This window comes from Anabrus simplex, chromosome 1 (genome assembly GCF_040414725.1).
Source record: "Anabrus simplex isolate iqAnaSimp1 chromosome 1, ASM4041472v1, whole genome shotgun sequence".
NCBI classification, from domain to species: Eukaryota; Metazoa; Arthropoda; class Insecta; order Orthoptera; family Tettigoniidae; genus Anabrus; species Anabrus simplex.
The window spans coordinates 957,606,830-957,621,378 of NC_090265.1; the positions used below are offsets into that span (position 1 = coordinate 957,606,830).

General features: G+C 37.9%; 1 protein-coding gene across 4 annotated transcripts in view; it reads left to right on the top strand.

The window, feature by feature from the left end:
- GluClalpha (glycine receptor alpha 1) overlaps nt 1–14,549 on the top strand; it is a 670,611-nt gene that overhangs the window by 450,979 nt on the left and 205,083 nt on the right. For all 4 annotated transcript variants that reach the window (XM_067136739.2, XM_067136737.2, XM_067136738.2 and 1 more), the window contains one exon: nt 13,259–13,371. In XM_067136739.2, coding sequence (XP_066992840.1) covers nt 13,259–13,371 — 113 coding nt within the window. The remainder of the gene's footprint in view (nt 1–13,258; nt 13,372–14,549) is intronic.

Consider the following 14,549-nt stretch of genomic DNA (forward strand, 5'->3'; position numbering starts at 1 on the left):
TTATTATTATTATTATTATTATTATTATTATTATTATTATTATTATTACCGTGGTTGGTGGATCAGCAGAGGTGTAAGAAGGTGCCGGGGTGAATGGGTCTAACTACCAAATCAAAGTTAATTTAAAACTTTAACAAAGGTTATATTTTCTGAGTTTCAACAATCAATAACCACAAAAATTTAACAACTTTTTACTAGTTGAGATAAAAATAACATACCAGGTACCATGACAAAGTTTATACAAGGCAAGTACATCCAAGATTTAGTGACAGTTTAGTAATCCGGGCTTCCAGACCCTCGCATTACATTTCCTGAGCTCTCAGCTCGACCTTACAACCTTGCTTAAGGGCAGAAATCCCCTAATACCATGGAGCACTTGCTCCCAAAATGACAATGTCAAGCCTCCCAGAAGCACTTTTACAACACTAGAAAAGAGCTGACACGCTCTCAGTTTATCAAGCCTCTTAAAGGCAATACCAGACTTTACAATTAATTGCCATCAAGGCACAACTTACAAAAATGGCACGGGGGTATCTTGTACCTAACCTACTGGGCCTTAGCGGAAAAAGAACAGGTTAAGTAAATGGTCCGAAATACCAAAATGAATGGAGGCGTGTACTTGCACTCCTAAATACTCATTCTAAAACCTAAAAGGCACTAGGCCGATGAAACAGGGGCTATTCCAAAACTATGGAGGTGACTCGCATAAAAATAAGTTAAGACATTACGGAAAGGAAACGACCAGTTACAAACGTAGTCACCTCAAACCAATGTGAAGGGGAGCTCGAGAGGGTACAGCACTCTCTATCCCCGATTTACAGTTAAAGATATTATGAAGTTTTTACATAAGCCGGCAGAAAATTACATTTACAGAAAGTAGGTTACATCGTTAAAGTTTCGGACCTATCCCCCGGGTTAATCTGCGGAGCTAGTAAGAAATAAATATGTTAAACGGCCATTACCTTGCTGAAGAGCTGCTGCCTGATGAAAGAGGCACCTCCTGCCTCCTGCTTTACATACACACACTTAGTTAGATGTTGATCAAGTGGCCAAGAGACGTGAAAATCCACAGTTTATAAACCCTAGGGGAAAGTTCGAGACCTTTCATGAATAATTAAGCCACACCCTCTCAATTTTATTGGTAGATGAAAAGGTTATACACAAAATCGAAGAAGAAGCCTGTGATAGGCTGAAAATTAATTACAGAAATTAGGGATTGGCTGAATTCAAAACTGGCGGAAAGAAAAGATCAATATTGCCAACCCAAAAATGAATGAACATAATTTAGTAAAGAACAAACTTATGAATACAAAATTTCTACAAATAAAGTTCCTTCACTTCACACCAGGGTGCATGATCATAGTTTTTTGTAGTGATCTCTATGAGAGAATGTCCAAATTTCTTGATGAACGGAAAACAACAAGAAGTTGAAATACACACAGTACTGGAAACTTCACCATCACAAAATTAAGGTAGTGACATCTTCTGAGTAAAAGTTTAAGTAGGTCTAGTTCCAAGTTCAGTGTTTCTCCAGTAGAGGAGTTCTATTAGGCGCAACATTTAAATGTGCGCCGTATAGGTGTACCTCCCGGTACAATTATTATTATTATTATTATTATTATTATTATTATTATTATTATTATTATTATTATTATTATTATTATTATTATTATTATTATTATTCTCACATCATTTACATTATTCTTTACCCACAAATTAATGTTTTTACTACTTGAAAATCACACGCTACCTAAGGTAAATTTATTTACGTTCGTGATAAATTTATTATTATTATTATTATTATTATTATTATTATTATTATTATTATTATTATTATTAATTGTATGCTAGTAATTCTCCTTGAAAATGACTGTTATATTTACTCCGAGAAACATCGCTTATCTCGGATTATTAGAACAAATATTAAATTGACACTGATACATGAAATCTTATCTCGTCCATCATGCTAGATTAAAACATTCAAATCCCGATCGTTAAACCTGACTGCTCCAATCTCCCGTATGGACTATCATCATTATTATTAATATTAGGAACATGAACTCAATTTCTACTTCTCATAGCTAAACATATAATCCTCCTGATTGGGGATTTGACATCATTCTAACCTAAATGCGGACAACACTTTTCTCACCGTCACATAAATGACAAAAAAATACATTTAATAATTTCTTCATCTTGTACAGGTCATCAATTAGTTACTGCATTCAGTCAGCCCTCGTTTCCATGACAACTTAACCCATGGCAAAGGCCATAGGCTTGGTACAGAAACCGTGGATTACTCCCAATAGAACACATTTTTATTTCACTGGTCACATTTATCAATTTATCACCCGCTAATCCTGAAGCTTATTTTATATTACACACTAATTACACTAATTTTTACAATTAGATTATAAACCACTTTTGTCTTTGGAATAAACTATTCCTATCGCCGAAACAGTCATTTCCTGGTCACCTGGCCAGACCTTCTCTAATTCTGCAACCTCCGACTCCCGTTAACTGTTTATAAACAAAGTTTCGTGGTCATTACCCTTCCTCCCGAACTGTACTAGCCTCGGAATGTGTCCTTGACTACCTTCCTTTCACCTACGTGAAATGCTGACCAACATCTTCCCTTCTGCTGGTACGGAACTGTGGCTTTAATGAGCCTCTTTTACCTGTACTGTCTTTACCACTAGTCTTTAAAACTGCGTCCTTCTTTATCATTTTCATCAATTGCTAGAGCATTATAGTCACTTCTCTGACAATAAGCTACCATTAATGTTCAGCATATGAGGTTATTAAATTAATGACATGACTTATCCAACTTCAATTGTCTATCGATATATTGTAAGTCTAATTAAAGTTTAAAAAATTCCACTTACAAATGTTTTGTGTTGGATACGTTACTTTCGGCATGTTTCTACTTCTCTTCATTTACAAAGATACTTATTACTGCAGTGCGACTTATACCAAGGGACGGACGAATCCCGCTAGTAGAAAGATCGTAATGGATGCCTTCTAAGCGTGCTCGGAATGTTTTGTAGTTTTTGTGACCACGGCCCGAAATTTATTTTGAAGACGGGGGCGGCGGATTAATATAGTTCATACACGTTGATATCTCTGATTTCCGTGGCTTAATTGATAAACTAAATGTTGCCCATGACTCCAAAAATTGGTGCTATTGCACTGCTGCAAAGAATCTAAATTATCGTTCGTGCACATTTAAATAAAATGATAACGTCAGTAGTGTAATTCCTCCTAGCGGATTGCTAACGACTTACCGTAGTTCGGCACTTTCTCTTGGACGAATCTATTTCACACACTTCAACGACGTAGTTTCTTATAATTAATTATCCAGGTTATAGTTTTGCACTTAAATTATCACAAAAATTATTCCTAATTGCATGATGACAAGAGCACTGTATTTCGACGTACATTCACCTCCGAGTCGCGAAAACAACTTAACTGCCTTATGACTTCAGTTGAGCGGTTGAATTTTTCAGTGTTATGATTGGTTTATATTGCCTACGGCCCTTTCGACGTAGTGCAAGCTAGACCGAACCACTGTGACGAGGGGTGTAGGATATCTCTCTATCCTTATTTTCAATCTTCTATCCTCGTCTTTACTTTGGGTGTGTCTCGATTGTTTCGCCATTTCCGGTCTTTCGTGAGAATCTTCGGTGAGAGTTGTCACCAGGCGGCTTGTTAATTTTTATTGGAGGCCTCTGTGTTTTAAGTGCAGAACAGAACCTGCCTATGACCAAGTACGAAAGATAATCTTGGACTCTGGGAGGTATCTCTGTCGCCTTCTCGTGAAATGCCTGTGCTTCTTTCACTGTATGTTATTTTCAACATCCAGCTTTATTAAATTTATTAACATGATCCTATTTGCCTTAGGGGTGCAGTAAGTTGTATGATTCCGTACGGTTATAATATGCAAAGTGGAAGACTGAAAAGTGTTATAACGGCACAGTTCAATCCCATTCGAATTTCTGTTTCCAATTGTCCCAAACACAGTAATGTTTCAAAACGTTCGGTAATTTCCGAAATTTACTCCATGTAACTTCTCCCTTAATAGTCCTAAATTCACCTCAATGGTACCGCTATAACATTCAATCTACATACACCTTGGGCAGGAATTTAAATTCAGAAGTCGATGTGAAGCAAATTAAACATTATTACATTTTCGACCTCCACATGACTTTATCGATAATGGTCATAGGGCAACCTTTATGGTACCATCATCTCTAACTCAAAGAGAGATTTAAACGGTAGCCCACAGGATGGATGAGGATTGAAATTTAGACGGTCAAATTACCGATCTTTCACTTCAAATTTTGGGCCCCTCCTTAGCTTTTTTTTTTAGAACATAACATTATGCAAGTGTAAGGCATCAGATGCTCTACTTTTAAAAAATGAACCATATTCGTACATCTTTTTGTTTCGGAGTTATTAATCTAAAACCAAATCATACACTTCAAAATAGTTTTTTGAAGCCTCTCTACACCCCCGATATATCTCTGAGGCCCACCGACTGCCATATTTTCCCTCATGTCCCACATTTCCAATAAGCCGTAGCTCAACCATTCGTATCGGATCTTTAGTTTTGGAGTTATAAGGACGATGTGAGCACACGATTTCGTTATACTGAAGTTCGAATGTATGTGCCCGATTTTATAGACGAAGTCACGTCAAAACGTGCACAGTCTAAAGTGTCAAAAATTGTAAAGAAGTACGATATCACGAGAGGCGTGAAAAATATATAATCCGGAAGGCCTAAATAGGGTATGAATTATAAATGCTCGTAATATCCAAGAGATTCGCGCACATCAACAAATCATCTAACAAGAGATTATAATAGCGGTTCCCGAACTATTGGTTGACACTTGCAGCTTCCTTTCCTGCTGATCATGTACTGGCTGTTATGATCGTATAAGTCGGGTATACGCTAATTCTTGGGTATATTTTTTTGTGTAGGTTACTGAGGTAGAAACATTAATTTCAGTAACAATAAAAATATAAAAGTGGTTTAATGCAACAAGATAACCCATATCACATTTTTCGTGGATGATTATGTACTTTGATCTTCATTTTTACAGTTCTTTATATTAACTCTTAATTAATAATTTCGCTTACATAGACAAAACAACAATGTTAAAAATATATTTTTAAACAAAGAATATTTCTTTACCGTTACAAACGTATGCTACTTTTGTATTCACTTTCACTGTCCTTGCAGCTTGCAACACTTACTCCTTTTTCCATTATACCCTGATGTTATTATTTAACTCTAGATATTGCAATTCGCACTTTTTTCTTCCATCTTTTTAGCTCTATACTTCATCTGTTTTACAGCCATTGCAGAAAATCCACGTTCACAAAGGTGGAACGGAATTCAAACACCGGATGAAGAAAAGCTTATATGCATTAATGTTGCCTTACTGGCCTCTGTGTTACGAATTATAAGATAATAAAAAGACAGTAGAATTAACACTACCCCATAGAAACTCTTTTATGTAGACCTAGTAAAATCATTAAGCCCTTGCGCATATGAACATTTTAACATTTCTAACAAACGAGTAGGTGTACGACAATATCCTCGACCCTTGCCATAGTTTGGTGGCGCCTCTGGGAACCGCGGCGAATAATTTGTAAGGCACTTGATTATAGAGTAAGCAAAATTCAAGCATGTATTTGTAATTTCAATGGTATCCACGGATATTTTCGACTGCCATCAACCACAGGGTAGGGCGGGGGAGTGGGAGGGAATGTAATTAGGAAAATATATCTGGCCATGACGTGTACTGTAATACCCAAATATATTCAGTTTGTCATAACATACACAGTGTATTGAAATCACTGAACGGTTTTAACGGTTTCATGTAACAGTTATGGATGGGTGTTACGGGAGAGTCGTTTACTCGTAAAATCGACTTAGTTCTTCATGTCACAAGAGAAATGTTTTGTATTCTACGTTATAAACGGTGATATCTCCTTTACGGATTACTAGAGAGACACAAATACCATTCTTGCCGTTAGTACCATACGATGTCCACAGTTGAAATGAGTCCAGTCATAAACCTCCAGACCGTATACGCGTAGAATATGAGAGCAGCTACCTAACAGCGCATGATAAACTGCTTCTTAACTTCTGCTCCATAATCATAAACCACCGAACATACATCAGTGTAAAGTTTTAATACCTAGCCATTTCCTACCTAAAAAGATACGGAATTCAGTCGGACTACTCCATATCACCATTAACTCTTTCTGTCGTAGTATTTTACTTTTTGCATCACCTTTTCCTTTTTATTTGGGGCATAGTGATGCATATTATGCAGTCAACCGCTTCACCTGACTCACCCTACTTAATGATTTGGCATTACCATCAAAGCGGTGTAATGAGTGAATCACTTATTCGTAGTTCTCAAGTTCACTAACAGATGCCATTAGTGTTCTTACACCCATACAAGGTTAGTCTAGGAGGCAAAGGTCTAGGCAGGTCAAGACACGAATGTTACTTATGGAGCCGCCATATTGAGTCTTCAAGTGAGCCAGAGGCGGCTCGTGCTGAATTATGTTGGGTACTCTGCTCTGCGACGCCCAGTCCATTGTAGTAAGTGTAATAGACAAATATAAATTTGTACTGCATACGAAAAGTGTCAACTGAGCTCGTGCAGATCAGTCCTCCAACCGCAGAAACGCTTTACTCCATGTCCTATCAGCCTTGAAGTTCCCAAAAATTTACAGAAAAAATACAGGTAAACATACATGTCAATTTTTAAGATCCCGATTTCGAGGGACATCGATGATATAAATAACTGACTTGTACAAAAAAATCAATTAAAAAGGTTCAAAAAACTTTCTTCTGCCTATCGAAAATTTTTTGATCTAGTATCGACACACTAATATTTACAGAGGTTCCTAGGCCTGCATACATCTTTGGGAGCCAGCTTTCTTAATGGAGTGGGGACATCATCTTGATGGTACTAACGTTCTTGTTTTCTTTTTCATGACTACCTAACTCGGAGGAATTCACTACTATTACGGAGAAACATATTCATGCTTACTTGTAGACCTAAGAACTCACACATTCGCTTCTACGAAAGAGAATGTTTTCGGTTGTTGGATGTAATTATGCTTAATTTATGGCCATTTACACAGAAGATGGAGAAATATACGTACCCCTAACCTTAAAGTACGTTGTTTGAAGACTTAACATGAAAAGTAAACTGATTTTGTGTTACTTAATCACAACTGAACACTGTCCTCTTTTATCACGCAAGTCTCCTGTATTTAAGCTATTTGGGCTTTCTTTCTACTGAACATTTCTTTTTGCTATTGGCTTTACGTCGCACCGAGACAGATAGGTCTTATGGCGACGATGGGACAGGAAAGGGCTAGGTCTGGGAAGGAAGCGGCCGTGGCCTTAATTAAGGTACAGCTCCAGCATTTGCCTGGTGTGAAAATGGGAAACCACGGAAAAACATATTCAGGGCTGCCGACAGTGGGGTTCGAGCCCACTATCTCCCGAATACTGGATACTGGCCGCACTTAAGCGACTGCAGCTATCGAGCTCGGCTTCTACTGAACAGAAGCATCACAACTATACTGTAGTATCTGAGGATGCTGACTTGTAAGAATTTAAACAATATCAATATCCACGCAGTTTTAGAAGTTCTCTATTTACATTGATGAGTGCAGCGGAGTGAGCTTTTTGCCAAACAGCTGAGATTTCAACATGCTCCGCTCGCTGCAGTGATTCTCTCGCAGACGGTGGCGCTGGTGCTACATCTAGTGTATTGTTTACTAACTCTATGGTGTCTGCGACACAGATTCTCCAATACACGCGAATAGGTCAGCCGTGCTGCAAGGCGTTACTGTTTATACAGAACCTTATGGGAGACCCGTTGCCACCTATCGAAAATGAAAACCTGTAGTAAAGTGTGCTCGCTTGATGTTTTGTCGTTTACAGATCCTAATAATATTGCCAGATCACCAGTATCTGAATGAGTATCGACCTTTGGCTCGATAACAGCACTCAGTATGAAGGATGGGATCGCTAATCGCTGTATATTACATCGTATTATGAAGCCGCGCATGATGTGAGCGCAACCAAAGGCAAGTGTCTTCTTCCCATATGTGTGCTTCGAGGAAATAACCGAGGTATGAATGCTGCCGCGTTGTGTTACCAATGTACGTTTGCTGTGCAGCAAGGGTACAAGTGTGTGCCTTCCGCAATGTGCAGGAAGCGTTATCAGAAGTGCCCTTCAGGTAGAGTGTCATTATTTGATTCCGCAGTGTTTGCTGCTGCATCTTGGCCTCGGGGACGCACCGCTTGTCTGCCAGCACACCAGTCCCTTCAGCGGTCGGATATACTTATATTCTCACAAATCAGCATAAAGTGGATGAACAGACAAGGCTACCGTGGTAACATTATTTAGCAATTTAGCATCTTAACGGAGCCGCGTACTGTAAAATATCACAATAAGACAATTTTGTTATTTTAGTGAATATAATTTACGGATATTCAGGATTACTAGGGCCTACAATATAAATTTTATTGGGAAAAATTATTTTTAAGGGGGTTATTGACGATTTTGTTGAACCCTGCGCTCAGACACCACGTCGTTTTTCGTACTTAACATGGCTTTTGTTCCATAATTATTAAATAAATTTAGATGAAGTATTCTGCCTCCGAGAGATTTTTTAAAAATAAGTTGGCTACTCTTTGTACATAGTATCGATTTTCATTTGGTTTCCCGCCTCTCAGTGCGAAATTTGAAGAGGGACATGAAGGGTAGGAAGCTTACTGATGGTAAGGCATTAGGAGGTCCTGAAATAGATTTACTGAAGACTTACTTTGGATTAGCAATAACAAGAAACACCAAGAACTTGAACGCCATGCATGAGGCTGTGTGGGCGTCATTGCTACACAAGTGCTCCACTGACGAAACGCCACCCTAAAGGTCCAGATTCTTGATGTAAGTGCCAGCGATCCCAAATCACTGAGGAACCGTACATCCATGAACACTCTCTTCTCTATGCAGTAACGGAAGGGATAAAACCTATTTACAGGGAGGGATCTGAACAAACGTGAGCTCTTGAAGATATTCTTGCACGCAAAGACTCAAAACCCAAATGAAAGTCTCAATAACTGCATCTGGGAGCGAGTATCAAAATCTGTTATTATGGGTCTGCAGGTAGTAAATATTGCAGTAAAGGATGCTGTAATTACATTTAATGACGTAGTTCTGGCTAATGCACTGTTGCTACGGGAAATAAGTTTCAATTCCGAAAGAAACTGCCAGACGAGTCTTCAACACATTGACAAGGAGCGCATATTTTTTTAAATAAAGCAGCCGAATTAGAAACCAAGGAAGCGAGAGCCAAAAGAAGATAAGGGAAATGTAGAAAAGAAGTGGATGATGACGAATGTGGCCCTGGAAAGTTTTAGAGTGCTGGGTAAACATTCATTAATTTTAAATTGTAAATTCATAAATTGTAACTTTTTACTCGGGAACCATATGTCCGATCATGGGTGCCCGCAGGATCTTTTCCGGCGGGGGGGGGGCGGGGGGACATTAACAATTTTCTTCAGTATAAAAACCAATATAACGTCAGCAACATTAAACTGTTTACAGAAATTTCCGGTTATAACAGATGCTAGATGACTGTCAGTAAGTTCAGTTTATGAAATAATCCGGTATGATATTAATTAAACAATTGAACATCATTATTTTCAGAACTCTAGGGGGGGAAAGCGCCCCCCCAATTTCCCTCCCCCACCTTGCGGGCGCCCATGTGCCCGATCAAGCTGAAATTTTGTGAAGTTATATATACCTATAAATCAAAAGTTGTGAAGCAAAATGGAAGTAACTGAAAGAAAAATAATTAAAAAAAGAAGACATGACTGAAGTAATGGCTAAGTATTGACGAAATCAAACATTAATAAAATTGAAACCATATGCCTGTCAACAATAATTTTGATTCAGAAGCTGTATCAATAACATTATATTAAGAATTATAGATTTCATCAAATTGTCTATTGTAACATCAAAGAAGGTACCAAACTAGAAATACTTTCCTAAAATGTTCAGAATTGTCAAATGATCATTATTTCTTAAAAAATGTTTTAAATTTCTGTAATTCACTATCAGCAAACAGCCATGGATGTTGTTGACAAATTCTGAAGATCTCACGTTTCTATTTGTCATGGTTATCTGATAACAAAGCTTTTATTAAACAGCTGCATTGTTGGCTAATTTACACTACTCGGTTTCCGTAACACATTTTGTCCGACTCGTTGCTGTTCTTCTTTTGAGATGTTGGTTATTTCTTCCCCTACACACGCACAAATGAACAGCACCACAAGCCCGCCGTTAAGCGTCACAGCCCCACCACCGCCCAATAAAGAATGGCGGTAAGCGATATGGAGAAGCGAAAGGACTGAAGTGTCGACAAGCGGGCGGTGGGTGTCCGAAGGCACGGTGCAGCTGCAAGCTGGGCAGCGTAAAATGATAACCCGTTTGTAGTGCCACAAAACGTTTGTCTTAAACATCCTTAATATGTGAGGTGCGCGCTATGCATTCCCGTATCTGAGGAAAAAGTGACAAATGAATGGGGGGGCTTTTGTCATTTAAAAAATATGTATACTGATGTTTTCATTCCACGTTTCGAACTTTCCATTATCTAGATGTTGAAGGACTCCAGCTGTAAAATGAAGTTAAAGAGATGGAAGGTCTAGTCAGCCTACAACACCGGGTTCATTGCTTATACCCTGATCTGGATCTAATATAGTTACGTGCGGGCAGCAAAGCTAAATTAGCGAAGAGCTCAAGCGTTATACCTCGTACTCTCAAAATCTATGGGCCATAATAATTCGAAAATGTGCACGACTGTGACCGTATTACGCACAGTTTTAGACAGAATATTTGGGGAGATAGGCTCTTTGGAAGTTTGAGAAAAATGTAGTACTTGCGAATTCTCCGTTATTTTTCTGGTAAGGTTAAAACTGCATGACATTTAAAAGATCGGAGAATACGTTTTGCAGTTTATTGTGTAGTCTTTTGACATAGCTAATATTACATTTTGGTATTCTACGTTTCTTGTGATTAGTACCGCTACATGAGAGATACCATGGTTCTACTTTACCAGCGATAAGTACTATTATGACCTGAATTTCGGACCCCTTTATACAACAAGCATCATCGATTCAGGCTTGTGCTTTGGAAGCAGTCCGTTGGTCAGTATATAGGCCTACCATAGTTTCTGGCAATGTGGGGCATTGCGGGTCGGATCCACTGATTGTCTTATGTTCACAAACATTGTTCACCGCAGTCTTTTTGAATTCTAGTCAGTGGATTGATTTTGGAATTAATTTTTATTATTGTGAGTACTTTACATTCATATTCATCTATTCATTCTTCATCCCCAAGTGCTGAATTCTGGTCAGTGGATGAATTTTGGAATTTTACATTGTCATTTAATTTCGTCTCATTTTGTACCATTAGGGTCCGATGACCTATATGTTAGGCCCCTTTAAACAACAATCATCATCATTTCATCATCATCGTCATCATCATCATCAATTGTTTATTGTGTTTCCTTCTTATGTAATTGATTAACTAGCATTTCCAAGACTAAAGTGATATCAGTACGGAAAGAACCTAAGAGCATTGAATACCAGGTTAGGAATACAAAACTGAAACAGGTGGATCATTCCAAGCATTTTAGGATCAAAGTAAAATTCAATAAAGTGGAGCAAAGCTAATACTGTGAGTTCACAATTTCGATTAACAGTATTTTGTAAAAAAGAAGGCAGGGATGAAGCTATCTTTACACCGGTCTGTTTTCAGATCGACTTTGCTGTACGAGAGTGAAGGCTGGGTGGACTCAGGATATCTCATTCATAAGTTAGAAGTAACGGACAAGTAGCCAGAATGATCGCTGGTAGGAGTAGGTGGGAACAGTGGCAGGGGTTACTCGGAATGAGGAGATGACGGGTACGTTAAGAATGAATTCGATGGATGAAGCTGTACACACAATGAGGGCATGTGAAGCGAATGGAAAACGATAGATTACGTAGGTGAATAATGGACTAAGGTTGAGAGGGCAAACATTTTCTGATAAGCGTGTCATTTAAAGTCTTTTTTATTACTGTTTACTGTCTAGAGTGCCATCGGTAATTTTCCTATAAAATCATCATTGAACCCCTCATTTAACTTAATTTAGGTATTACATTGCATTACTCATAAATCTATTCGACTGAATGATTCATGGTTTTATTCTGAAAAAGATCACTGGAAATTTCATTTTAAAAAGAGGTTAATTTTAAGAATAAGCTATATATATTTTCTTTAACCAAATAAAAGTTGTAAAAAAATATGTCCATAGAATTAATTGACACATACTTCGTTGTTAGAACGTAGTGTTAAATTATGCTACGTTGCTAGATTTTCGACCTATTTGTTACATGCTAAAAACATGCAAATACGTTCGTATTTTGTCTGACGTGCCGCAGGAGTGTTCGCGTGTCACCTGGTGGCGCGCGTGTTAAAGCTCCGCCACTAGGGCATCGAGGGTAAGGGAAGAGGCCAAGTTTGACGATGGTTAGAATCAGATTGTTATGTTTTAAAGATGTCCGACTCGTTGGCTGAATGATCAGCGTACTACCCTTCGGTTCAGAGGGTGCCGGGTTCGATTTCCGGCCAGGTCGGCGATTTTAACTTCCATTGGTTAATTCCATTGGTTCGGAGGCTGGGTGTTTGTGCTGTCCCCAACATCCCTGCAACTCACACACCACACATAACACTATCCTCCACCACAATAACACGCAGTTACCTACACACGGCAGATGCCGCCCACCCTCATCGGAGGGTCCGCCTTACAAGGACTGCACCCGGCTAGAAATAGTCACACGAAATAATTATGTTTTAAAGATAAGTGAAACTAAAGGACGCCATGGATCTAGTTGCAAATAGAGGATTATCGAGGCACTTAGTTCATTCCTAGAGGCTTGCAGATTGAACATTGAAACGCGTAACATTCTATCATGAAAATGTATGTATGTATGTATGTACGTATGTATGTATGTATGTATGTATGTATGTACATGTAAATTATAAGTTAATTCAATTTCGTTAATAAACTACTGAACCAAGCATTGTCACCGACATATCTTCCAGTTACAATGTATTTGTTAATAATAATAATAATAATAATTATAATAATAATAATAATAATCTCTTCGCAGGGCCAACCAGGGTAAGGTAAACTTCCGTGAGAAGGAGAAGCAGGTGCTGGATCAGATCCTTGGCCCAGGCCGCTATGACGCCCGTATTCGACCATCAGGTGTCAACGGCACAGGTAGGTGTTTACAATGATTGTCCATGTTATTATGATTAATGTTTTACACATGATGTCATGATTATATTTAATTGAACTATTTAAACCGTGTGTTTTGCCTTTTAATTTCAGTGGTTGTGTTAATGTGTATGGTCTGGAGTACATATATCTCTCAAGGCAAATTACGGAGTGTTGAGCAACCAGGCTCATAGCATTTATCTCCTAAATTGATGTTATTCCTCACGATGAACTACGATAATAGTTAGCATTATTCAGAATATAATTTTACTAACACTAAATTAAATTTCGGCAAGGCTGCACTGTCTTCTTTAGTGTTCTGAGGTACACATGCTATTTGTTATTTCAGATACAGCTGTCATGAATAGTCGTATATTGTAGCATTCTAATGTATGTGATGGAAATGCATAGCAATGAGATGCAGTAAAAGTCAAGTTTTCGAGAGAGAAACATATTAATAAGACTAATTAAGAATTAATAAACAATTTTCTATACAAAACAGGCCAAATATAACAAGCAATACCGAAGATGCATTCATATGTGATGTAATTGACATACGTACGGTTTTGAAGTAGAATAAAATACCATTAACTTTGTCAGTCATTTCTAAGATCTTTCAGATTAACCCTGATTGATCTATATAAATATATGTGTATTTGTCGGAGAGATGTATTTTACTGGCTGGCTTTTATATACAATAATTAGCGGTAGGGAGAAAACATCTATAACTTAGGTTCCAATATGAAACTCCAAATATCGCGGGGTTAAAATTACTGAAATGTTCTATCAAAATGCACCATTAAAGGACATACACATGTTATATCGTAATCAACGAATGCTTCATTTGTTTTAATTTCAGTTATAGAAATGCATGGGCTTACTGGGATGTATAATATTCCAGACAGTATGTTTTATAAATTTGCCCAGTCTTTGGGTACTGCTTTTTGAGAGTACAAATTTCAAATTGTACATTAGTTCTGCTTCATGTTACTCTGAGTTCTCGGTTCAAATAATTCTTCAAGTGTGAGCTATACGCACTGTATTATGTCACATTCTTAGTAATCAGTATTAGTTGTGTCTTCATTGTTTTTATTTTATTTCTTTCGATAATCGTTCGTATATTTTCTTCTTCCTCCTATTATGACACATTGTGTTGAACGGCTTTTTTATGCAAAATTTGA